This window comes from Abramis brama, assembly GCF_963993115.1.
Source record: "Abramis brama genome assembly, chromosome: 19".
Lineage (NCBI taxonomy): Eukaryota > Metazoa > Chordata > Actinopteri > Cypriniformes > Leuciscidae > Abramis > Abramis brama.
The window spans coordinates 12,573,161-12,600,832 of NC_139981.1; the positions used below are offsets into that span (position 1 = coordinate 12,573,161).

The 27,672-nt window shown below is 37.4% G+C and overlaps 2 protein-coding genes across 3 annotated transcripts; one reads left to right on the forward strand and one right to left on the reverse strand.

The window, feature by feature from the left end:
* The first annotated feature begins 229 nt into the window (after positions 1–229).
* On the forward strand, positions 230–8,974 carry tacr2 (tachykinin receptor 2). Of its 2 annotated transcripts, none has more exons than XM_084093178.1 (5): positions 230–819; positions 1,675–1,869; positions 2,073–2,223; positions 6,880–7,076; positions 7,295–8,974. In XM_084093178.1, the coding sequence occupies exons 1-5, from the start codon at positions 425–427 to the stop codon at positions 7,485–7,487; spliced, it is 1,131 nt and encodes a 376-aa protein (XP_083949304.1). In that variant the 5' UTR covers positions 230–424; the 3' UTR covers positions 7,488–8,974. The 2 variants fall into 2 exon arrangements, with proteins under 2 accessions (XP_083949304.1, XP_083949305.1); XM_084093179.1 differs by having other exon boundaries at positions 237–819; positions 6,969–7,076.
* A 375-nt stretch (positions 8,975–9,349) lies between these two features.
* Positions 9,350–27,601, reverse strand: hk1 (hexokinase 1). Its single transcript, XM_084093372.1, has 18 exons — positions 27,094–27,601; positions 21,739–21,901; positions 19,058–19,206; positions 18,624–18,743; positions 18,381–18,476; positions 18,184–18,283; positions 17,785–17,968; positions 17,543–17,698; positions 17,122–17,355; positions 14,624–14,928; positions 13,949–14,097; positions 13,337–13,456; positions 13,151–13,246; positions 12,926–13,025; positions 11,794–11,977; positions 11,005–11,160; positions 10,627–10,860; positions 9,350–10,540 (listed from the first exon to the last, which is right to left on the reverse strand). Exons 1-18 carry the CDS (start codon positions 27,154–27,156, stop codon positions 10,393–10,395), a joined length of 2,757 nt encoding a protein of 918 aa, XP_083949498.1. The 5' UTR covers positions 27,157–27,601; the 3' UTR covers positions 9,350–10,392.
* Positions 27,602–27,672: the final 71 nt, after the last annotated feature.

A 27,672-nucleotide genomic window follows, 5' to 3' on the forward strand; every position in this document is an offset into this window, starting at 1 on the left:
CAGCAAGCTGTCCATTGGTATTAACACGTCAATTGCATGCCAATTATATTTATTATTGATATTGCCAGATTTTAGGAGAAGGAGCGCAAATTTCTGTGCGTCACAATGCGCGTAACGCGTTGGCAAAAATGTGTAGGCTATCAATCAACGTCACTGCATCTGAACCGACACACCTCCAACACTTGGCACACACATTCCTTCAGTTTTCCAGTGCTCGGTCGCTGCGGGCACAATAACGCACTTCAGCTGGCAGTTTGGACATGAGGCGGTACGAGGCGCACTGACCGCGCACTGTTTGGAAAATTAACTGCTGCAAATGTCCAAAATACACAGGTTTACCATGTCGTAGAGCTACAGAAGAGTGAGTCACTAACTGGAATAAGCGCACTGACTGATTTATGCCCTGTGACTACGGACAACTACAATGGATATCACTTTGGACCCCCTTTCAACATCTGTTCTTTACGACGAGGAAGATGGAAACGAAACCTCCATCAATCTGTTCGAGCAGCCGGACTGGCAGGTGGCACTATGGGCGATCGCATACTCTTTGATCGTATTTGTGTCCATCATTGGCAATGTCACTGTTATTTGGATAATTCTGGCACATAAACGCATGAGGACAGTGACCAACTACTTCATTGTAAACCTCGCCTTTTCTGATGCATCTATGGCAACTTTTAACACTGTCTTCAATTTCGTGTACGCTTTGCACAATGACTGGTATTTCGGTTTAGGATACTGTAAATTTCAAAACTTCTTCCCAATAACAGCAATGTTCTCAAGCATTTATTCAATGGCGACTATTGCTGTTGACAGGTAAGCGATATCTATCTATCTATCTATCTATCTATCTATCTATCTATCTATCTATCTATCTATCTATCTATCTATCTATCTATCTATCTCAACATATCTGGTGCTCTAGTGAATATCAGTAAACCTTAACATGATGTTCCCATTATGATAATAATTAATCACCATCCTATTGAGATGCCATGCCATAAACCATGTCATAAAACAGTTACAGCCTGCAAGTTCATGAAAGCCTAATTGTAGCTGTAATATAACACATACATTAACTAAGTTTACCCTTCAGATGGCAGCTGGTTTTATGTGTTTTTTTGCTGGTCATAAATGGTTAAGAGCAGGTCCAAGCTGATCTAAATTCTGGATGATGGATCAGATGGTCTTACATCCACCTAGACCTTGATGAAGCTGGTTAGAGCTATTTATCGACCAAATTTTAGCTTTTGCCACTGTGCTTAGAAATAGCTCTAAATGTACCAAGAGTAGGCTATAAAGTACAATCCTAAAATCCACCACAAACGGGCAGAAGCAGTTAATATTTACTATTAAAAGATGCCAGATGAATATTCATTTTCATGAAGTGATTACAAGAACCAACACTGCAGGACTTATCACTTTCCATATTGTGTTTCTGAGTGACTAACAAGTAGATGATGATAGTAATTAAGCACGCACAGGAAATAACGCAACCAATCAATTCTCTTTCTGGAAGTGCTCCAGTAAAACATTATGCATGCAGTAAATTTATCCAAAAAGCCCTCTAAAACATTGAATGTCCATAGAAGGGAGAGTAAAAAAAAGTGGTTTTGCATTTAAAGGTAGCCTAGGCACTTTCAATAAGATGTTGTTGTCTGAAATCCACAGATATATGGCTATAATCCATCCCCTGACGCCCAGGCTCTCCTCCACTACTACTAAAGTTCTGATCGGGATCATCTGGACTGTGGCTTTTTCACTGGCCTTCCCTCAGTGTTATTACGCCAGCACCAAGTTCTACTTCCCTCGGACTGTCTGTATGGTGGAATGGCCTGATGATTATGGAGGGAAACATCAGCTCTCGTAAGAAAACTAGACAAAAATTACTAGCATCGTTCTTTTTTTACTGACAAGAAAAAAATGTTAATACATTTCATTTGATTATCCAATGATGCATATGATAGCTCAGTTTTCTTGCATTATATAATTATTTTTTTGTTTTTATTACAATATCATATTTTTTGTGGCACAGATTTGACTTATGAAGTGATGTTTGATCTCACTAGATATCAGATTGCTGTGATTATCCTGATCTACTTGCTCCCTCTGCTGGTGATGTTGGTGACCTACAGCCTGGTGGGACAGAGGCTGTGGGGCAGTGAGATCCCTGGAGAAGCGTCAGACCACTACCAGAACCAGATGCAGGCGAAACGCAAGGTAAACTATGCTAGTAGTATTTACTCATATAACTTTGTTAATGATATTTATTCCAGTTACTCTGCACAGTCATCTTACTAACCTATTCACATAGGCTACACAGGGTCGGTGACATAATGTGGCAAAATACATTTCTGGGCTTTAAGACAGTATTGGATACGATGACTCGACGGCAAATGCTAGACTAGGACACTATTCTCCGCTCCTCAAATACATAAAACATTAGCCTTTGTATATATTGGTTTTTGAGTAAAGAAAACTCTTTACTTATTCAAAGATCCAGGTCAGTATTTACCTTTGCAAACAAGAAGAGACGGTCCAAGCGTGCGGCACTTCATTCACGATAGAAGCGGGGGGAGTTATGAGGTTTGACGACAGTTTGAGGATCCAATGGAGTTACAAAGTTTAGTCATGAGCTCGACAGGCTACTCACTGCAGAGCAAATGGGTGGAGCTTACGCCTAGCTCCTCCTCGTTTGAGCGCTCCAGCAAGGAGGAGCTACGCTTCCAGCGAGGAGGAGCTAGCACGTAAGCGCCACTCATTTCGCCACCTAGTGGCTATTAACGTAATGAAGCTCTTCGTCAGATCGAACTATGCACATTATGCAGTTTCCGTTTTTCTCAAACAGCGACCCCTAGAGTTATTTTACCATCAAAATGATTTTGAAGCTGTTATATTAAGGTACAAATCTTAACTTAATGGGGACATTTTTTGTATTATTATACTGTTAGTATACTTTAAAATATGTGGTGAACACACATTACAATGATTTGCTATCTGAATTGTTTGTGCAGTACACATGTCAAGTCAAAAAATGTTTTATTTTATTAATTAATAAATGTATGTATTTATTTCTATAGCACATTTAAAAACAGAGTTGCACCAAAGTGCTGTACAGTAAAACAATGAGCATATCAAGAAAGCATAAAAAGAAACCATGCAGAATACAAAATATAAAAACATTAAGCACAATACAATAAAAAATCACAATAACTATGGTTTGCCATGATTCTCATCCCAACTCACAGGATGATGCTGCAACCAATGATTTTATTTTACTAAGAAAACATGAGAAAAAATTTAAATAAAGACTGAGAGTCAGTGTTCAGAAATTATTAATTATTATTATTTATGTTTTGAATAGCTGTATAGCTGTGTTTTCCAGTGTGTTTGTTGTCAAACTCAAAACTTTGTTTATTTTTAATTATTAAAGAAATGCCATTATTTTATATGAAAAGGTTAATAGTTGTATTGTATTGAGAATTTTTTTTAGTTTGTCTTGTATATTCTTTTTATTAGATAAGATAACATTTTAAGCTGTCATATGGTCATGTTACAATGTACCCCACCTATGGGGCATGTTATCACATTCATTACGTTAATAGCCACTAGGTGGCGAAATGAGTGGCGCTTACGTGCTAGCTCCTCCTCTCCAGTAGCTCCTCCTTGCTGGAGCGCTCAAACGAGGAGGAGCTAGGCGTAAGCTCCACCCATTTGCTATGCAGTGAGCACCAAATGTTTATTTATGACAAAAAATATATAAAAATGATGAAATATGGGTATACAAGCCTCTGCCTGACAGGAACAATGTTATACATTTTTATCAATTTCTAAAGTAATTGCTGTACAGAGTTTTAGCATTATAGAGAAATAATAATTACCTTTGTGCATCAATTTAAAGAAGTTACTCAGGTCCTTAGAGGGCAAAAATGTCCATGTCAAAAAACTGTCATAAAAATTTGAAGCTTTGGAGCACAGACTTAAGTTTGGTCTCATGTTAAAGAAGACCCTTGGCTGATTTTTTTTAACAGTAAAAAAAAAAAAAAACGAAACAAAAAAAGTTATAGAGGTTTACTTTTATGAAAATTATTTATAAACATTATTTTATATAAAATATATAGTTAATAAAAACATGTTGAACTCAAAAACTGCTATCAAAGCCATAAATCTATAAGTTGTTTTTCAAATTTGAAACTGATATCTCAAAAATGTACCTTTAAGTAAGATTTTGTTTGGGCGCAGTACCAAATTTTCCCCATTAGATGCCAGCAAAGTTCCACTGGTTCCAGTGGTTGGATTTGTGATTTGCAGTACAGTAGAGTTTTTCTCTCTAAAATATTACACGCACACACACACAAAACATTTTTATTACACACATGCAAACCACACTCTAACATCCATACCAACACACCCACACAATTATCTAATTAATTAATTAATTATCATAATTAATTTATCCAGTTGGCTCATGCAGAAGCAGAAAACAGGAATAAAGTGAATATTTGCTTTATTGGCCAAACCTAAAAATAAAATAAAAAATGGCACCATCTGGTAAAAAATAGTAAAAAATAAATAATTTTGAAGCCTTGCCAACAGAATGAAAGCATATTAACAAAGACTGCATCATTTTATAGTTAAATGGCCCTGGGATGAAAAAAAGGTCCTGAGTGTAACTATTAACTATAACTATAAAGGAAATGGGGGTGAAAAAGTAAAATTCCAATGAAAATACACACTTATGCCAAAATGTATGCAGTTGGCATTAACGCAGGCAAAAAAGATAATAATAAAAAAATATATATCCATCAGGACGCACAAGGGATAATAATTAAAGAAAACTGTAATTGCAATTGTAATTGTAATATATTTACAATTCTCCTGTTTCTAAACACTAGATAGATGCATACATTTTATTTTAAGTTAACATTTTTCTTATTTTAACCCTTTCAAGCATGAATTATGATAACCTCAGTCAGGATTTTTTTTTCCTATGTGTTTTTATTGCTCTTAGGGCATGAAAAACAAGAATTGATTTTTATTTTATTTTTTTACAGATTTTTCAAAGAGATCTTCAGATGTCCACTTGAGTGGACAGCATGCGGTTATGGTTTAAACTTAAGATATACTATATTAAATATAAGACAATAATCAAACAGATAAAGTATGTGAATTTAACAAACTAATCAATACAATTATATCAAATCATGTGAAAACTATAAAATATATACAAAAAATATAAATGCAAAATATTGCAAAGGCTTCATACAACTTCATACAAGTTGCACTTCGCGTATCTTTGATATCAGAACATGAGGACGTGATTCCATCAGAATTTTCTACAGTCTGTCAAGGTACAACTGTGGAAACCACTCAGATGCTCCCTCCAGTGCACCAGAGTATGGAGAGTTACCCTTATTAGCTGATAATTCTGATTATGTTCAAGATGGACATGCACATTTCTATCATAGCCCTCCTCTGAGAAAACCTAGCGATACGTTTTTTTCAATCTCATCTGAAATGATCAGTGTTGGGGGTAACGCATTACAAGTAACATGCATAACACATTCAGATTACTTTTTTGATGTTACAAGTAAAGTAATGTGTTACAAGTAACATGCATTACCTAATCAGATTACTTTTTGATCTAACAAGTAATTAACTACAAGTAATGTGCATTACCTAATCAGATTACTTTTTGATGTAACGAGTAAAGAAACGCATTACAAGTAACATGCATTACGTAATCAGATTACTTTTTGATGTTATGAGTAAAGAAACGCATTACAATAACGCACATTACGTAATCAGATTACTTTTTGATGTTATGAGTAAGGAAACGCATTACAAGTAACATGCATTACGTAATCAGATTACTTTTTGATGTTATGAGTAAAAAACGCATTACAATAACACACATTACATAATCAGATTACTTTTTGATCTAACAAGTAAAGTAATGCATTACAAGTGTCATACATTATGTAATCACATGACTTTTTTTGATGTCAATGAAAATTACATTCTAATAATACAAATACATTTATTTACAGTAAAAAAGTCACTGCAGATTAAGTTTTTAAGTTTTAAATGTCAAAAACAATATTCACATTATAATTATGAATTGTAGCTGAAATATAGCAATTGATGCATGACGTCCACTACAGTGGACATGTGATTAATCAGAGTTTTCTCTCAATCTAAAATCAAAACTTGTAAAATTTTACTGTGATATGACTCATTAGATATTGCTTGATGCTGCAATATTTTTTTTACCTACAAGAGTCTCCTAGGATAGAAGGAATGGGTGGATATTCCGGAGCAACTTGGCATGTCTGACTGACCCTTGGCCATCTTGGTTTGGAGGGGGAAAAAATCGAAACACAAAGGCTTGCCACTTGGTTGCAATTTATAGGATGATGCACCAGGGTCCAATGAAGAGGCTGATGTGCAACTTTGCCATATAAACCCGTGCAAATTCAAGAAAATGCTTTTTTAATAGCTGTCCACTGTAGTGACCACTATGCGTGAAAGGGTTAAAGGTTTTTTTATGTTTTTAATTTCAGCTTTAGTTAACTGTAAGCTACATCTGAAAAAAAAAAACTATATTATCATGAATGAATGAAGTTAAGTTCCACAAAGACTCAAAGAACCAATGTTAAAACCTCTACTGGGGACATAAATCTTTTCTTCCGGCAGAACAGGACATGCTCTTTCACTTCTTTCACATTTTTCTTTCTTTTGTCAATAATAATAATAAGCCTCTTCAGTGGAACATTACATTGATGGCAGCAGCTATTTATGGTTTTAGATTATAGTTCTTTGTGTAGAAAGCAAAAAAAATAAAAAAAATCATGCCATTTTTGCAATTTAATAAAGGTTGTGAAGATGATGATAGTGGTGGTGACAACCTTTGCAATATGTTGGCTCCCCTACCACATCTACTTCATTCTGGGGAGCTTCAACAGGGACATATACAAGCAGCACTACATCCAGCAGGTCTATTTGGCCATCTTCTGGCTGGCCATGAGTTCCACTATGTACAACCCCATCATCTACTGCTGTCTAAACCAAAGGTAAATGCACATTACATCTAATGTAAGACTAAGACATTTGATGTAAACACATTAACGAAGATATTTAGTACAGCGTTTATGTCATTTAGGACTAGTCTTGGTCTGGCAATCCTAGAGTTTTATAGAGTGCAATACTATTACTCTTTGTATTTACTCACTATTAACCTTGTCCATATGCACAAGAAGTTTGCATGTTGCATCATGCTGTCTTTCTGTAGATTCCGCTCAGGTTTTCGCAAAGCGTTCCAGTGGTGCCCCTTCATCAAGATTTCTGAGGAGGACAACATGGAACTGCAGCACATGAGGACCTTCCACATGAGACGCAGTTATCGCACCGAGACCACCAGCATGGTGGTCCGAAATCATGCCAGTGAACCAGAAGACAACACATCCAAACTAATCAAAGCTTGAGTCGACAATATTTCAGTGATGGGTAAACAGAGAGGGAAAAACACTCTTGTTGGCTATTCTTAAAATCAAGCACTAATACCTCACATTGTGCTCTATGGTGGATTCAGTGGGCTTTACAGGCGGAGAATTCGTCTATCCATATGACATAAGCACCAAGCCTTATTTGTTTCTGTGTTGCTGCTTAAAGTACTAGTATACATCTAGATCAGTATGTTCTGTATATACTGTACACTACTGTTCAAAAAGTTTGTGTTTAGTAAGATTAAAGAAATGAATACGTTTATACAGAAAGGATGCTGTAAAAGTAACAATACAGATATAAAATATTACAAAAGAATCCATAAAATGTATCCTGGTTTCCATAAAAATGACAAGCAGCACAACTGATGTCAAGATTGAGCAGCAAATCAGCATGTTAAAATGATTTCTAAAGGATCATGTGACAGTAATGATGCTGAAAATTCAGCTTTGCCCTCATAGGAATACATTTAATTTGAATATATATTAAAATAGAAAACAGTCATTTTAAATTGTAATAATATTTCACCAAATTACTATTTTACTGTATTTTTATCAAACAAATGCAGTCTTGATTTTTATCAAAAACTTGGTTTCTCTAAAAAATATTACCGACCCAAAACCTTTGAACGGTAGTGTACCTTGTTGTTTTATACAAACATAGAGAAATTAATGTTTTAGACTTTAAATATTGGTTGAATGTCAAGTGGTGCCTGTAAACTAAATCAAAAAAATAAATAAAAAATCGACATTAAATTGGTCAGTGCATCTGTACCACAGGTCAAGGGTAAGAGATATACCGTCAAGTGTAAACAGGACAATGACTGTTGTCTTACATTGACAGTGGTGGAAAAAGAGAGACAAAATGAGGAGGGAAAGATGTGTTGCATATATATATATATACTGTATATAGTGGTTGAAGATATTATGTATATATTTATAGACAAGCTAACATATAAATGAAACCAAACAGACATTTGCACGTTGTAATTGCACTGTAGAAAAGCAAGCTTACATTTCAGTGGTACTCAATGTTTCAGCATGTATTATCTTTAATATAGCCTAAATCTGCATGTACATCCATATATTTGACTGATTAAAGACAGTCTGCCTTGGTTTTAGCCCCGAGACATTTTCATTTGTCTTATTTCATTTTATGCCAATGCCAATAATATGTATTCAGTTTTCTTTCTGGTACAGCATTCAACAAATTCCAAATCGATACATAGATTCTGAAATACAGTTGATTAAATAATTAAGCTGTATGTTTTACATATAAAAATAATTTTGTGTTTGTAATGTTGTCACATATGTATAATGGCAGTGGTAATACAAAATGTATATTCTTTTGTTGATTTTGTTGGTAAAATCTGTTTGTTTTGTTTTTCTTTTGTATGATTGTCTACTATCTGTTTAAATGTATTATTGTTCTGTGTTGAAATTGAAGTAAAGTAAATAGTAAAGAAATCTGGCTTGAAGTTCTTTACTACACCTTGCAGCTTCCAATTGAAGAAGATTTTATTATTATTATTATTTATGATTGGTTGTCAGTAGCCCAAGTGAAAATTAAAAGAATACTGTAAGAAATGTCATAAAGGGAATATTTATTAGCCTGTGTGATTGGAAAATATCTACAATATTTAACAATTTTGTTAATGTGCTTTTTACGCATCACCTGGCAAATGAATCATGTGCATTCATTCAAGAAATATAGCCTCTCTCTCTCTCTCTCTCTCTCTCTATATATATGTATATTTCAGGATTTTTTTTATTGCACATAAAATTATCACACAGGACAATTGCAACATTGTTTGGGCAAACAAGAAGGAAACCACAAAACACAATTTCAGTTGATCAAAATATGTTTATGGTTTTCTCCTATAGGTTTATCCAGGAACATCTATTTATATAGTGCAACTATGAAATAGTACAAAATCAGTGGATGCTAGACCAGTTACCAAATAAGGCATGCATTCATCAGAAGATCTCTGAGCCACTACACAGATTCACTCACATGAACTACACAGAATCACTCACAAATAACCAGCCAGAGCACACCGAAGGACATTTACTGGGAATCAGTACCGATAACCTGCATATCTGCACACACACTCATACACACACACACACTGCAAAAATCTGACAAAAGCAATACGCATGATACAATCTGCTAAAGTCTTCGAGTATGAGGGGATAAGACTATTTCAGAAGGGGTGGATCTGCAAAGGCAATAGGTTTTCTGTCGTTCATTTGTATGGCAAGTATAAGGGGCTTGAATTATGCAGGAAGGCAGCTGTGACTGCGAAACTGAACTTGTACGTCTTCTTCACTTCAGCCATGACAATACCAATGTGGAGCAAACGTTTCTCAAATGTTTCGCAATATTTACAACACAGAAAACTGCCACACAGACAAATGACAATACGCAGAGATTTGGAATTAGCTCGGCATCTTCTCAATAAAATACCTTCTTTCCCATTTAGGTATCCATTCCTCTTCCATCAAATATAAAAATAAAATAAATAATATCTTCATATACTTGGTCAAATATCTTAACTTTAATGTTTGTAATGAGAATACATTTCTTCCCTTTTTCCAATATACATCCATAAATACTTTAACCACAGTTTAACATCTTAAAGAACATCTTTATATAGTTTGGGTGGACACAGCCCCTAACAACACACATAGACACACACGGAGAAAAGGCTGACAGGAACATGTAGGCCTAGGAGTGAATTACAAAAGCAAAGGGGTCACAGCTCTGGGAATGAGTAAAAGGATGTGCCGGGTCGTGGTGAATGAGAGCCGAGTCACAGCTGCAAGTGGAAATGTATATGCCCCTAGAGAGCTAGAGAGTGGATTGAGGGCTTGTTCGATGAAGGGTTTAGTTCTTTTGTTCTTGCTGGCGCAGGCGGCACCCAACAGCAGTGATCAAGGCGGCGCCTTTCCCGCTTCCGTCTTCTGAGAGAAGGAAGGTGACGTTGCACTTGGGGGCGAGCTCCTTCACAGTTTGATGCATTATCCGTGAAAAACTGAAGAGAAGGAGAGGATAGGTCAGATTTCACAAAGAATATGTACTGTACGGAATCATAAATACATCCTTTCTGCAGGAACTTACTGTGGATGGAGCTTATACAGGGTGCCATCCACCCCAACTGTGATGTCCAGATGGTCCAGGCTACGGTTCTCCCGGATTTTGTCTACAACAGCAGCCATTCCCGCTCCACAGAGCTGGGCAGCCCGGCGGGAAACGGCTCCACACACTTCCTTGACGATGATACTGTCATCACATGTGCTGTCCAAGCCCAGATGCTGCAGAATGGACCTCACTTGCAGTAGCGCCAAGCGATCACTAGAGGGAAGAAACGGCATGTTAAACCATGACATAAATCTGAAGTAAACAATATAAAAATGTTGGCCTATATAAACAGCATTCCAGTATGTCTGGTTTTCATGATGAAACGTGGCAAAATTATCTAAGAAAGTGCTGCAGTACCTCTCAATTTGGGAAAGGAACTTGGTTTCGAAGATACCCCTGGTCTTCAGGGTCTCAGAGATCTGTCCTCTGAAGAGGAAGCCACGCTTTGTCAAGTCAATCAAGATGTTCCGCACAATCTCACCCAGGTACATGCCACTGCACATCTTCTCGTATCTAAAAGTGAAAAAACAAACATTTAATATTTAGATCTCTTTTTTAATGATTTTGAAAGTTATGTTCACCAAAGCTGCATTTATTTGTTAAATACACAAATATTATAAACACTAATATTGTGAAAGTATTTTAAAGTTCTATTTAATCCTGTGATGAATTTTCAGCATCATTACTCCAGTCTTCAGTGTTACATGATCCTTCAGAAATCATTCTAATATGCTGATTTGGGAACATTTATTATTATCAAGGTTTTTTTTGTGTGTGTGTTGCAAACCATGATAATTTTTTTCAGGATTCTTTGATGAATGGAAAGTTCAAAAGAACAGTATTTATTTGAAACGGAAATCTGTTTTAACTGTCACTTTCACTGTCACATCCTCTTTTCAGGATTTTATGGATTTATGGCGAATCTCAAATTCCAACTCTCTTATGTACACTAACACTGAGAGTTTTTATAGCATCTGCATTTACATTCTTAAATTACGGTAGCAATACAAACAGTAAGCACCTCATTTCACCAATTCTTCAAGACTAGCTTTCTGAAATTCAAATATTTGCACCCGCTACATTTGCATCAATTTATTTTCGAAACATTTTTCTTTTCCTCACACGCGGCTGGGTAAAACTGCTCACTTTTGTTTGCCGGCATTGAGGGAGAGATCATCCACAGCATTATCATACTGAGTCCTGATGTCATCCAGGCAGCCATTATCTCCAAATCCTCCCCACTCCATGTTCACACACATCCTGCCCTCCGATCCATCAACCGTCTCAATGTTTTGCATTTCCTCCATGTAGCAGGCATTGCTGCCCGTTCCTAAAATCACAAATGAAAATATCTTAGCATCCTCTGCTGAGTCAAATCTGTTTATAACACTTTTTAAAATAAATTCGTTTTTATTAAAGGTGCTCTAAGCGATGTCACACGTTTTTTAGGCTGAAACATGTTTTGTCACATACAGCAAACATCTACTCACTATCCGCAAGCTGCCTGTCCCCTGAAAACACTGTAAAAAAACGCGGTCTCTGTAGACAGCCCAGGCTCCAAAAACGGCAACAAAAACAAACTGGGCCAACCTGGACCACGAAACATAACAAACAGTGTTCCAGCCAATAACCGACAAGAATGATTTGGGGGTGGGGGTTGGGGGGTTAGTGCGCGTGCACATGAAGGGGGGTGTGGGGAGTGGAGGAGAGAGAAGCATGAAGAGGGAAGTTAGCTAGAGGAGAGATGTCCTAGACAACGACAAACGTTAGAATTATATTCTTTTGAATTTTGATATGGCTGACACATGACCAAAGAGACAATGTTCCGATGAACAAATAGCAAAGAAGAGGGAAAAGGAGAAGGAACGCGCAAAGTCCCGAATTTACATCGGAAAAGCCTGTTTCAGGAAGCACGGACAGGATGAGGAGGAGGAAGGGTCGAGCTAGCCTCCGTTTTGTTTGACAATACTTCGAACGTCAAAAAGAAGTGACGTCTAGTCTAGGTCTAAGGGATGTCGGATGGCTAGTCTAGGTCTAAGGGATGTCGGATGGCTAGTCTAGGTCTAAGGGATGTTGGGTGACGTTACTTCTTGTTGACGTTCGAAGTATTGTCAAACAAAACCAAGGGAACAAAACGGAGGCTAGCTCAACCCTCCCTCCTCCTCATCCCATCCGTGCTTCCTGAAACAAGCTTTTCCGTTCTAGAGCACCTTTAATTCTTGTCACATTGTACATATTGTACTAGAGTGTGTAATACATAGTATAATACTGAATTTACCTGCGATTAGCCCAACCTCACATGTGGGCTCCTCATATGCACAGGTCATCATTGTACCCACTGTGTCATTCACAACGGCTACAACGTCCAAATCAAACTCCTGTGCACAATATAGCATACAATTTTTTTAAATAACATACACATCTGTAATACACAGTCAAAGTAACAAGTATCAAATCTAGATTTAAAAACCAACAAATCATGTCACCAGTAACAGTAACTCACCTCTCTCCTCTTGATCCCATCTCTCAGGAGGCTGACAACATCTTCACCTTCACAGTCTGTGGCTTTAAAGCCCTTTGTCCAGTTTACCAGAATTCCCTGTATCCATCAAAGCATGAAAAAGTCATCAGGATTTCATTCAATAGATGAGCAAAGAAAGTTTAAAGAAAAGGCAAACAGTCAACTCACCGCATCCAGACTAGTTTGCCTGCAGGGGAAGGAAAAGGTAAATCCTAGAGGCAGACGGGCGTTCTTCATCCCCATATAGTCCAGGAAGTCAGATATGCAGTACACAATGTGATCAAAGAGCTGCAGGTGGCAATTAAAATCATTTAGGGTTGCAATATTTTCTTTATTTAAAGATGCAAATTATACTCATTAACTATTAAAAACACACTTTGCCCATCTGTGTGTCATACTGTACAGAGCAATGTACATACACTATACTGTACATGCACTACTGTTTAAAAGTTTGGGGTCAGACAAATTTTTTTTAAATAAGTTTCCCATGCTCACCGAGGCTGCATTAATTTGAACAAAAATACAGAATAATACTGTAATATTGTAATTTTTTTTTTTTTTTAAATAGAATTTTTTGTAACAATGTAAAAGTCTTTGCTGTCATTTTGTTCAATTTAATGCATCCTAGCTGAATAAAAGTATTAATTTCTTTCTAAATAAAAAAAAATAATTACTGACCCCACTTTTGAACAATAGCATATGCTATAAAAGAGTTTTTTTTTTTTTTTTTTTAAATCAAATCTTTTAACTAGTTGTAAATATGCCATAGTGACTACACACCTCGTCTCCGGTTCCTTGCATTACTTCTATGGGAATGGCGTATATTTTATTATGCATCTCCACAGTTCGTCTCTTGCCACTGCGAATCTTGACCAAAAGCACTCTGAAGTTTGTACCTCCAAGATCCAGAGCCAAAAAGTCACCATTTTCTGGATAAAAGAAAAAATACAGAAATAAGGAGAAGTCATGAATCCTGCTGCAAACAAAAATGTATTAAAATAATGATGGAAGGCGAAAGATGGATAAGAATGAGAGGAATAAAAACAGAAGAAAGACAGTTCCTGTTGTTCCTAATTGTGAATGCAGAAGGTTGTGAATTTTCTGCTCATTTGCTCAATATTGATATCTGAACACATCTGCATGCACTATTCTTAACGGGGCTGCATTTTAAAACACTTCAGCTTAAATCATCATAATACAGTGTCTGTGTCTGCCTGTATTGAGTAAGCCAGGGATTATACTATTATACAATGATGCTATTCAACAGGGATAAAGAGAATTTAATTTGGTCATAGCAGGGGAGCAGGTGGTTTTCTAAGATGACGCATGACTGCATTTTGCTGAATGTGATTTTGACATTGCATTTTTTTTTCATTACAGATTGTATCTGGGGATCACTGCATATCTTGGATTCCAGTTGTCTGAAAATAGTCCATATAACTGTAAATTTCTTACCTGACCCATCTGGGGTACTCCGCACATAGGTGGGCAGCATCTTGACGGTGGCTGTGTTTTGAGTGTTCTTGCTCAGTCCATTCTGGATCTCAGTTCTCATTCTCTTTTTCACCTCCAGCAGTTGGTCTTTGGTCAGCCGGAACTCTTCCAGCGTCTCTGCAATCTGACGTGTCTGATCGGACAACCTGTAAGCCCAGGCTGTTACCAGTGCAGCTCCTTTGCCACTTCCACTCTCAGAGAGCAAGAAGCGAACATCAGACTCTGGCACTAGACGACGCACAGTTTTGTGCAAGCGCCGAGAATACCTGGCAGAAACAGAGGATTGTGGGTTCAAATGATGAGATATCACTGCACATTCTAGACATGCACATGATAGGGCTTTTGGTCTCAGTGGAGGGGATTTTTGACTGATTCACTCTGTTAGGTTACATTACACCAGTGGATGGCAACATGTGACTGTCTTTGATACATTGAACTATTAATTCAACTAATTCGTTCAAAAGACTAATTCATTCAGGGATGCAACAAGTGACTTTTTTATGAGAGGGTCAATGAATCAGTTACTCAACCCATTTGTTCAAAAAAACACTGATTTGTTGAAGAACGAAACAAGTTCTGACACAGAACTTTTTTTGCGTTTTGGCTGTTCATATACACCATTATGGCGTTTTGGGGGCCTAAAAACATGTTTCAAAGTGGCAGTTTTTTTTTTTTTTACATGTCTCCATTTAAACTACGAAAATGCGTGAAATTTGTATGACGTTTTCAGTCTATAGGCGTGTAGTGTTTCTTTACAAAGTGTCATCGCCAATTACCGGCCTGGCATGCTAAATACACTGTATTTAATAGTTTTTCCGGATCCGTGTGAACGGGGATCGTTTTGACAATGTTGTCGTCTACACACGAAAAACGCAAAGGAAAAACTTTCCATTTTTAGTACACTGTTGTAGTGTAAACGTACCCTGAGGGAGTTATAAATCATTCACTCAACAGATTTGTTCAGAAAACTAATTCATTGAGGAATAAACACTACTTCCGTGACTTTATTTGAGACAGTTAATTCCTCTGTGGCCTGTGGTTTATTATAGATTAGATATTTGTTGATGGAGCAAAAATACAAAAGTATGGTATGTTGTCTAATATGTAAGTTAAGCAATATTAACTTCATTTTTTAAGTGTTGAATAAATATAACTGTTGCTCTAGCAATATTGCCTACATAAAGCCTGAGACGGGATACTACTGGTTGCCAGACATTTGCAGTTTAGAGATAATCATTATACAAATATATTTAACCTTAGGTTCGGTTCACACAGAACTCATTTTTGCATTCCACTGCACTGCCTTTCTATCTTTTTATTGTAAACATGTGCTAGACCACATGTGCAATGAAAACTCAGGCCAAACATGCATTAAAAACACCTTTTACAAACCAATTGCAAATGTTTTCGTGAAAGGTTTTCTTGAAAGTGTCAGTATTAGTTGTATGGAGGGCGTGGCTAGTCAGGCCAATAAAAGACAATTAACTATACTCTTTTTTTTTTATTATACAAATGTGTCATTACAAATGTCTACAACTTTATAAAATTGATCCGAGTTCAGGTAAATTTAGACACTGGTTCACGGGTTCACTGAGATCGCCCACTAGGGTGATCCCTTGAAATTGTTTAACTTTTCGAAACGGGCATGACTTAACTAAGCCTCGTTTAATGAAATCACATGACATTGGCAGTTTGATACATGCTCCGAACCACTGATTTGAAACAAAAGATTCACAATGCAGTGTTTCGAAAACGCCTATTACTAGTGCTAAATTCAACCTTTAAAACAGCGCATGTTTACGTAGAAAAACAATGAAAAAACAACGCAGTGAGATGCAAAAATGAAATGTCAAGCAAAGTAATATTTGACAGTTATATGTTTTAAGGCCTTTGTATCCAAGATAATTTCACTAATGTCCATCTTATGACCATTATTGTTAAAGGCGGTTGAAGGACAGTGTTCTTGTGCAACACACTGTCCTGTAACATATCATTTGCTCTCTCTTTTAAGTTTCACTAAGTATAGAACACTGCTATGTCTTTCAGGTTTTCTATTTAAAGACTATTCTGACATTCAAAGAGGCCTGTGAATTGTTGTAAATAGGTGCCATAGAATTGATATCAGCCTTAATTTTATCTTTAATTTTAGACTAATCTCTCTGTGACCTTTAACGTCCAGTTTAGTGTCCAGATAAGGTCAATGAGTATGTCAAGAGTGTCACAACAAATAGAGCCATATAGCTGCCCCTATGGAAACCTACTCAATGTATATTAATAGAATCCTCTTTGTCTCAGGGGGCCTCAGGAGGGTTCAGTGCTCGCTCAGAGTGTCACATGCACCTGCAGATTTATTCCCAAGATGCTCTATGATGACTTACTAAGCATGCTGGGAACATACTATTACAGATGAGTCATGTTTCAGTCTGATTTTAACCTGATGATCTGAATGTTATACTCACTGTGGGTGCATCTTGTATAGGGATCCATCAATGCCCACTGTGGTGCGGAGGCGCGGGGCGCTCTTATTGTCCTTGAGACGTGTGAGGATTGCACCCAGAGTGGCAGCAATTAGGTTAGCAGAGCGAAAAGAGACAATAGCGCAAACATGCTGTACGGCAATGCAATCGTCTTCAGATGGCTCTACACCCAAGCGTGTCAAAATGTCCTTGGCTTTGGTAAGTCCCTCTTTGCTCCTAGAGAAAAAGTGGTATTGTTGTAAAGTTGGAAATATCATGATTTTCAAAGTCCAGTTGTATTAGCTTTAATTTTAGTCCACTAGTGAAAGTTCTTCCATTAATAAAAATGAATCTGAACCAAATAAAAACTAATCTTATTTTAATCATTATGGAATGAATTAAAAAAAGACAAATGACGACTCACTTCTCAATTGCAGAAACATGCTTGGTTTCAATTTTTCCTTTTGTAAGCAGCTCTGGGGTGATGCGGCCCTCAAACAGCATGCCTTCTTTAGCCATCTTGACCAGGATCAGCCGCACCAGCTCACCCATGTACATCCCACTGACCATCTTCTCAAACCTGAGAACATCCAACACACACCTTAACCACCTCAAAAGTTATGATAAAATACGCTTTTTGAGAGCTTTTGAAATTCTGTGGCTTACAATTGCTTGCCGGGGTTGAGGGACCCGCGGTCGATCTCCCTGTCAAACTCAGTTCGGATATCCTCCAATGTGCCGTCGTCTCCAAATGCCCCCCATTCAGTATTAATACACATCCTGCCTTCATCTCCTTCCACGAGATCAATGTGTCTGAGCTCCTCCATGTAACATGCATTAGTGCCGGTACCTGAAGGGATCACAGCAGAATATGCCATCACAGGTGTTCATGAATCCACAAGCTTTGATTGAGCATGTTTAGAATATCAAATCTATTTGTGGTATTCACTTTCCATCTGAGGGATGTTCTACAATTCTACATTTGAAACTCATCTAACTTCTATTTAAGAGTCTATAGGGGCAATGTCACATAAAACAGAAACTAGAAAGAGATGTTTTTTTTACCGATAATAATACCGACTTCACAGCGCTGGTCATCAAAGCCACAAGTCATCATAGTTCCAACAGTGTCATTGACAACAGCCATGATATCTGCATCATAGTCCTGTAAGTGAATCATTACACCATTAAATCCCTCATAAAAATGATATCCACCTGTATACCATCCACATGATAAAAAAGTAAAGGTTGATAAGACTCACCCCACGTTTTTTGATGGCTTTATTTAGAAGCTTTACTACATCCATTCCCTCCACCCCACTGGCCTTGAAGCGTTTCGTCCATGTCAGCAAAACAGCCTGCATTCATACAATAGTAACGAATAAGGTGTCATAAATATGTAGGCAGGATTAAATAAAAAAAAAAATAATAATAATAATTCTCAGTTGTGTAAATTGAGTTTACAAACTGCTTTGTTAACCTAATAGAATGTAATGCTACATTACCTCATCCAGCTTGCTTTGTAAACACGGGAATGAGAACGTGAAACCCACAGGAAGCTTCTTGTCTTTAATTTTTTGTTTCTCCATGAAATCTCCAAGACATTCTGCAACATGGTCAAACATCTGCAAGAAATAATGAGCATGTACAGAATGGAGACAAGTAAGATTATAGACAAAAGCTGTATGACTTGGACCACAGATCAAAACACCATTTAAGCCGTCTAACTTACAATACACTACTGTGTATGACATTACACAAAATGTTTGAATGTAAATTCTTCATCTCTCAGACCCCAAACATATCGGTTGTTAAAGAAGACTAAAGAAGTTCAATATTCATGTATATACTATATTCTACACATATTTGTAAGATTTGCTATATAGTGACAAATATGGGTTGTTTATGGTTTCAGGTGGATGAAGAACTGGTCATGTACCCGTGATCCACTGCCATGGATGATGTCCTCTGGAGTCTCATATATCTGACTTTCCATCTGCACTGTCTGTTTCTTCTCATGAGACACTTTCACCCGCAGAATCCGGAAATTAGAGCCGCCCAGATCCAGGGCAATGAAATCTCCTTTTTCTGTAAGTGAATTAAAGAAATCATTGAAGTCAACAGTTATTGAACCGAACTGAATCAACACTGAACTGATTTCAACTGAATAATGACTGTTTACTATTGTCTTTTTAGAGCTGATTTACCGTATAATTGAATTTGTTATGTTCCTGTTTATCACTGTAAAGCTGCTTTAAAACAATCTGTACTGTATAAAGCGCTATATACAGTAAATAAAGGTGACTTGGCTTGACTTAAAAAAATAACAAAAGGATAGTTCAGCCAAAATGACACGAGATTTTAATTTTTGGGCGAATCACCCTTTTAATGATACATGATAGATGTAACATTAAACTAGTAAGAATGTTTCCCTTCTGGAAATTGCTTTATTAAGCAACTGCCGCTGTTATCCATATGACACCTTGGCTGAAACTTGACTGGGTATAGTTTATCGTTCTTGTGATGGTGAGACTGCGCATCAGCATTTATTTTGGTCGTGACCAAGGGGGCTTAATCTGGAATGCTTTACTGAGCTGGCCAAAGACGTAGACAAATCAACTCAGGCAGCACTCTCACAGCGAGAAAACCCACTTAGCCTTGAATTCTTAGGAACAGGGATTCTTCACAAAATGTGAAGGATTCTTCACAAAATGTCTATAGTAAAATACTGATTAAGAAGTCTGTTTATGCCTTAGATTAAACAGAGAAAGAGTAATGGCAAGAGATGTTTGCATTAATGCTCTCTATAACCGTCTTTCTTGGTTTTTGAGGCTCCTCGACGTGTCAGGATTGTCGATTTTATGTGCAGTGCTTGTTGCCAAGCAACGCTGAAAATCAAATGGCTTTCTTTTTTTCTTCCGGCTGTCTTCTGTTTCTAGGCTGGATATAAGGTGTCTGAGAGTGTGAAGATTTTTAATACTGTAAACTCAGTATCAACTGGAAAGGTCAGATAACTGGAGTTCCAGGTTACTACAGTAAAATGTTAAACGTATGAAAGGGATACATATCAAAACCGTTTCAGCAACTTAAATGTATTCTTTTGATGACTTTTTTTAATTTAATATGCCATTAAACAACATATTTAGCCATTCCTGGAAAACTTTATAGTTTAAATGACAGAGTACACATATAAAAGGTTACGTACAGTAAAGCGAGACTGAAACTATTTTATGCTCTATTACACTAGAATAGGATTAAATCTCAGATATTTTTTGTTTTATAACATGTAAAATTACAGCAAACCACAAGAAATCTAATCACAAGAATTCTTTCAAATGCAGGTAAGTGTTTGGCACAGACTTGCTATAAACACTCAGGCATTTTATCATTGAGATGTTAATAGGTCAGCAGTTTATACTGTACTGTCCAGTACTTAAGGACCAGGGAGCTGCTCTTGACAAGTTATTCTGGACTTGATATATATGCTATATACAATACTATGCTACATATTGCAGTGATGGATGGATTATTGATGTGGGCACAAAATCGATCAGATTTGTTTATGTCCATGCTGTCATAATTCCATTGAATTACTTTGTTGGTACAAGAGCAGTGAATCTGCCATCCTTAACTAGAATAAAACTGCCTTGCAAAACATATCGTAGTAGGGATGCTAACAAATTGCAATGAAGTCAACTTTCACATTGCAATCTGACTGGGATTACAGCTCATATAATCTGTGATGTAACCTAATTCTTTTGATTGGATGCTGCAGGTCATGTAGAAAAGCTTGAGCAGCACACATCGATGCAGCTCTGTATGTGTTGTGGCACAGGGAAAAATGGTTCAATATTGTGACCACTCAGTAGTAGATTCTCCATATGCTATGGTTAAGTTTGCACAGTAAAGGCTATTTAAAAGAATGTAACCAGATTGTGATTTTAAAATGTAACCATTACTTAGCCATGATGCAAATTCTTGGGGAATGAGTAAAAATGTGCAGTAGGCCTATACTGAATATGCATTTTAAAAATGGAATAATCAAATGGTTTATCTGAAAGTTCAATAACATTGCTAACACTAGCTTTTTGTGCTACGGAAAATCTACACTTGCAGCAATACTAGTTAAACTAGTTTTCTTGACAGCTTACAAACAGCTTTTAATGAAACCCTTCCGAGGTTTAAAGTTACCCTAAACTCACATTGTAACATGCAATGGTATCTCTGAATGCAGTACGTGAAATGAAATAAATGAAACAATGAAATCATAAGCCAATTCAAATTTAAGCATCTGATGATTCAATGATTTTCGTTTCAAAAACCAATATTTTGGTAAAATGTATTGTTCTTCTCTTGTCAAAGCATTTAAAAAAGTACAATGAAGACTGTACTTTTTGAGACTGATTTGCACTGACGGACAGAACTGTAGACACCACAGTTTGCTTGACACTATGGGAAACCCAGGCAGATTCTTATTCTATATTTGGCATGTTCCTTTCACGTTGATTTCCAAAGCAAGCATTTGGACTTATTTGGCCATTTAAAAATCTGCTTTCGATGCGAATTTATATGTAAAAAGCATATGTAAAAGACTTGTAACCATAAAAATGATAAGCTCACCTGAACCATCGGGAATGGACCTTACAAAGGTGGGCAGCATCTTGACGGTAGCTGTCGGGTTGGTGTCTCGTGCCAGTCCGTTCTCCATTTCCCTTCGGAAGCGGGACATGATGTCGCGCAGCGTCTCGTCAGAGAACCGCATGGCATACAAGTATTTGTCAATCTAAACAAATGGACACACAATTAAAAAAAAACGAATTGGTAAAAAGAGACTTTTATTTTGTTACAGAAATTCTATTTCAAATAAAAAGCAGTTCTTGAACTTTCTATTCAAAAAAGAATCCTAAAAAAAAGTATCATGGTTTCCACAAAAAATATTAAGCTACACAGCTGTTTTAACATGTTGAAATGATTTGTGAGATGATAATAATGAATTCTTCAATGACACTGAAGACTGGCATAATGGCTGCTGAAAATTCAGGAATAAATTATATTTTAAATATATTAAAATAAAAATTATAAAATAAATTTTGTAATATTATTTTACAATATTACTGTCATTTTGTATTTTAGGCCCTAAATCTTTGAATGGCGATTATTCAAAATACCCTAAACAATGACCTTTGACCCTATTTTCCTAAAGCACCCAGGTGTTTGTTAGTAATCAATATTGATGAACATGATGAATGCGGTCAATTCATTGCCTGTCACTTGTTAGGTCAGTGTGTCCTTGAAATATGGCCTTATTGGCCTAGACCAGTGGTTCCCAAACCTGTCCTGGAGGACCACCAACACTGCACGTTTTCTTTGTCTCCCCAATCAAACACACCTGATTCAACTCATCAGCTCATTATCACATGGGTTAATGAGCTGATGAGTTGAATCAGGTGTGTTTGATTAGGGAGACAAAGAAAACGTGCAGTGTTGGTGGTCCTCCAGGACAAGTTTGGGAACCACTGGCCTAGACTATGCAGACATAGCCTACCTGAATATGTGAAATACAGTTTATAAACACAGATGATATTCATCAGAAAAATGGCTAGTGAAAGATGTTTCACTGAAGTCTAATGGAACGAGAGTGAATTAAAACTGTAAACATAAGCACCTGCTCTTATGCTGATTGATTAAGTCTTTAACTCTAGTGTGGGTACAGGCTTTGAGAGATTTAGGCTGGCCTCTATGGTGAGATGCCATTGATGGAATAATTATTTACATTAGCATACAAAGTGTTGTTCTTTATGTGCTGTAGTTTGGGATACACCTGTTGCTTTTAAGTATGATGAAAATGTGCAATATTGGCCTATAGGTTACTAATATGCTTACTGGAAGAGACTGTACTTTAATTGGAATATTACAGGGTACTTTAGGTCTTATGTGGCCCATATAATTTAGTAGTAGTTTTGATGCTGCTGCTGCTAAGTAGAAGGTGTTACTTTTGAGGTCATTTACCATGACCTTTTGTGACCTATATTTATTTATAGGCTACAATCTTAGTAATTTAGTATAAATAATATATAGATCTGTATGCTTGCTACGTACACAATAAAGTTTCAGCAATGACAACCGCATTTGACAACCGTAAATTATCGTTCCATGTCTCGCGCATGACACCGAAGATTTGAATTTGCGCCAGTCTTTGGTCGCGCAATACGCGCATAGAACACAAAACTGACGGGAGCCGTTCCGGTGGAGAACATAGAACCTTCAGATGACACACACAGCTCATATCTCCGTCGATGTAAGTTACCGGAATCAAAACCACACACAAAACCTCTTAGCAGAGCGTCTCTCTAGCACAGTATGACGTGACTGACAACTAGTTGTCCAGTGCTTTTCCGTTCACACAGCGCGGGTTTTCCGAGAATGCGGTTGTTGTGAGTCCTCAAAATTTACGGGTCTGAGCCCTATGTCGTCTGAGTTTGGATACAGAATGCGTTTGTAAAGTAACAGTCCTGTGTTTGTGAACGTAACCGCATTAAGGACTTAAGGACTGACAACCGAATTCTGCTGCTGTGTGAACGTGGCCTTTGACTTCCAGGTTCTTACGTCTTACTGTGGTGGAATGGAACACACATAAATATAACAGTTTTAAAAGTTATTAAAAATGCAACAGGTCCCTAGTCATTACTGAGGTCATTTAAGCTTGACGTTTTTGTAAGGTTTGGATAGTAATAATTCCTTCTGATGGATTTGGTAACACTTGAGTCATTATTATGCCTCGTTTCCACTGATCGGTACGGTACGGGACAGTACGGTACGGTTCGGGTCTGTTAACCATGATCTGGCTAGCGTTTCCACTGCCAACAGTACCCTTACTTGATAGGCGTGGTGTTTCGATCGACGTCATTTTCGCGCGAAGAAGAACATAGTAAACTACAATGGATGACATACAGCAGATCTTGTTCTTGCTCCTCGACATGTTTGTCACAAGAAGACAAGCGCCGACATTAGGCTTTTCTCAATATCAAGTACGCAAAGTTTGTACTTGCCATGTGCGACTCCTACATGCAAATGGTACAGCGCGTTCTTAAAAGCGTCACTCAGCTCGCTCTGCTACTCCGGTTATCTCTGTTACTCTGTATGTACATTTTAAGCAACAATAAAACGAAATGTTATATAACACCACTCTGCCTCTTTTCGTTTTCATTTAAATAAATTAAACATTATAGGGACACAAATGTGGTTCATGCGCAACGCATACTGATTATTCACTGCACGTTATACGTTATTCTATTTATAACAAAACGAAACCCTAACGTTAACGTTACCTCTTTTCGTTTAAATAAAAAAAAAATTAAACATATTCCAGGCAATATATGCATTTGTACAAATGTTGCAATAAACATCAGTGATAATCTTTTAATAAAAAATGACAAGAAACCATATTTCTTTTTGTAAAATTTCAGTTTTATCAATAATAGCTAATATAAAAGTTTAAGTAAAAAGTACAAGAAGCTATACAATAAGAAATGAAGCAAACAATTCAGTCAAATATCCAAATGCAGCGCTCTAGTCTAACGTAACAGTAAAGTTAAATACAAATAGCCTATAATATGAAACTAAACTTAGCCCTCAGCCAAAACGATTGACAGGGAACGAATTATATATTCACGAGACCAAAGATCGCCCATTAGGTCTACACAAGACGAATTATATCTCATGTTTAACCACTACCGTCAGCGGCGAACGTCAGAAGAACTAGCCAAAAAAAAGGCTCATCCAGCCGGGAAACATGCGCCGAGCGCCCGCTGACCGCATGGATCTCACAACCGGGGAAAAAAAAAATCATCTTTATAAATAAACCACAGATCTGAGCTTTAAACAACTACATTCTCGCCTGAAAAACTCTTAAAATTACATTTCGTGATACAGTAACAGTAGTATTATATTAAACTGTATATTAAAAAATGGCGCTTCTTGTTGTCATTCCCCTTGTAGCACGCGCAAGTGACGATTCTCTGTCAACCAATCAACGTCCTGCAGTGAGTCTAGCTCCACCTTTTAGTACCGTTCCACTGTGCTAGGTACCCCAATGGAAGGGTACCTAAAAAGTGGTACGGTACGGTTCGGCATTTTGGTACCATTCACAACTTTTGATAGTGGAAACGCAAATAAATGCGTACCGTTCCGTACCGTACCGTACCGCTCAGTGGAAACGAGCCATTAGTGGGTTACCACGATATTCACATAGTAATTCCTTTAGAAGGATGTAGTAACACTATCCAAAACTTTAAATAAAACCTCAAAAGCTTACAATGACTTCAGTCAATACCAGAGAGTTATCATGTTTTTCACTTTAGAATACTGATCCAAATAATTAGGCTATTAATTCCCTCAATTAATGAAGGATTTGGTAATACTTGAGTCATTACTAGTGGGTACCATGATCTTCACTTTAGAATTATATGTTAATTATGAACCTGTATAGTTCTTAGTAGTCCTCTGGCAGGTATGAAAATGATAATAGTTATTGATTAGCTAATGTTAGCTAATAACTAGCACACTCAACTGAGCGCTATTACTTACTCATTCGTTAATCAGAGTTTATTGTTAGTTAATAGTAATTACTAGAATGTTAATAGTGTGTTACTCAGAGTCATTTGTTCCTGTGTAGTTATTCATTAATGACAGAACCGTTTTTGAAATGTGTTACCATTCATTTTTCTGAATCCATTAGGCTACTTATTACAAATATCCCATATTTAAAGATCATTATTTGCCAGTAAAATGTCTATGACATTTCTGCATAAAGATGACCACAATCTCTTTTAGTTCTTGAATCTGGTTTGTTAAAACACACTCTTAGGAGAGTGTGCAAAATGGGGCATTGTGTAACTGGCATGAGTAACATCCAACTTCCTCTTAAAAAATATCAGATCAAGTAGTAAAGCTGCCAAAACAGTCTAAATGAGGGTGAGGTGAATGGTGGCTTTAAATATGCTAAGAGCACTGACATTTTCTTCTGTCTGCATATTCATAAACGTCTTGTAATCTTCTGTTATAATCAAATTACATGTATGACATCTATGGTCATAAAACTCTTATCAGAGAGAGCAGCACCCAGGTGAACAGCTGAGTCACATAGGATGGATTTCATTTCAGCATGTCACAACTATTTGTCATTACTTGTCATTACTATTTATGAAAAAGGGGGAATTTATTCTTTCCTAAAAATATTAGTATCTGATCATATTAATACATAATTAGAGTTAATATTTTCTGGAAATGTAATACTGAATATATTAACATGTCCTGAAAATATTATCAGTCCTTCATCTTAACCACGTTTAAAATGGTATTTTAAAAACCACCCTTTTTTTTTTACTGACAGCGTTAAAATATAAAGCCTGCATTTCCTCTAAGCGAAACACACAGACATGTGCATACACGCAGTCCCGTTCTGTTTACACATCTTTCCCTCCCTCCACAACTGCATTCAAACACTGTCAAAAGACACTCTGGCGCAGACACACTGTCAGTCAGCTGTTGTAACACGACACTCTTCCTACGGGGGAGGGGGGGGCTTTAGATGCTCATGAGCACCTTCCCCCACACAGAGACATACTCTCCAATGAGCACGTTCACATAGAGGCACAAAAAAAATCGTTCCTCTGTTCATGGCAGCTCCATGACACCCCACATCCTGCTTTCAAGGACACTGCAGCATAGACCCGACGGCCTGTGTCGTCACTCGCAAGGGTATACCTCGTCCTCTCATCCTCGCCGTCGCACGACGAGTGACGTAGAAGCTGCAGCCGGAGAGACGTGAGACGAGGCGCATCTCACGACCCTCTGATCTAAAATGAAGGCCTGTGTCACCTGTTGTCATGTGCCTCGAAGAGCTCGCAGACGCTCGCAAAGGGCAAATGAGGATGCATATGAGAAGCACTGTTTAAGACAAATGATGAAACTCACCTTTTTGACCTGATCATCCTTCAGTTCAGTGAAGTAGTAGGCCAGAAGCTGTGCCGCTATCATTCTGCTTCACCTTTTTTGGTGAAAAAGCAACAGAAGAAAGAAGATACAATCTTACGATCCTTTCCAGTGAGGCAGGAAAATCAACTTGAGCCCAGAAGCAACGGTGGTTAACTGTAAAACGACAAGCCGGCACGTAGGGGTGTTCCCTCGCAGCGCTATAGCAATGTCTGACTCTCCTCGGCCTAGGAAGTCAAGCTGCATGTAATGCGCTTGCATGAGATGCGGTAGAGGCTGGGATGGGGAACGGCTAAAGTCCTGCCCACTCACTCTGCTCCTATTGGCTGAGTTTTATGGGCAGGCTTGTGAGGCAGAGCACAGCTGACAACCGGCCCCCTCCTCCGGCTCTTCTTCTTGCTTCTGTTCCTCAGATTCCACCTCCCGCTTCAATTCTCTCCGTTCAGTCCTTTTCAGACTTCCTTCTTCCTCATTTTCAGCCACTTTGAATGAAAGAAAAAGGGGATTTAACTTAGAGGCACTTAGAGCACGTCCTCAATGCGTCACATACTCAAAGCCTCA

Bases quoted from the DNA above. Each gene is read 5' to 3' on its own strand.
- tacr2 (XM_084093178.1), top strand. From the start codon at position 425: ATGGATATCACTTTGGACCCCCTTTCAACATCTGTTCTTTACGACGAG. The intron at 820-1,674 runs GTAAGCGATATC...TGAAATCCACAG, and splicing joins GCGACTATTGCTGTTGACAG to ATATATGGCTATAATCCATC. The intron at 2,224-6,879 runs GTAAACTATGCT...AATTTAATAAAG, and splicing joins AGATGCAGGCGAAACGCAAG to GTTGTGAAGATGATGATAGT.
- hk1 (XM_084093372.1), bottom strand. From the start codon at position 27,156: ATGATAGCGGCACAGCTTCTGGCCTACTACTTCACTGAACTGAAGGAT. The intron at 18,477-18,623 runs GTAATGTAGCAT...GTATGAATGCAG, and splicing joins TACAAAGCAAGCTGGATGAG to GCTGTTTTGCTGACATGGAC. The intron at 13,026-13,150 runs GTGAGTTACTGT...TATTGTGCACAG, and splicing joins ATGGGATCAAGAGGAGAGAG to GAGTTTGATTTGGACGTTGT.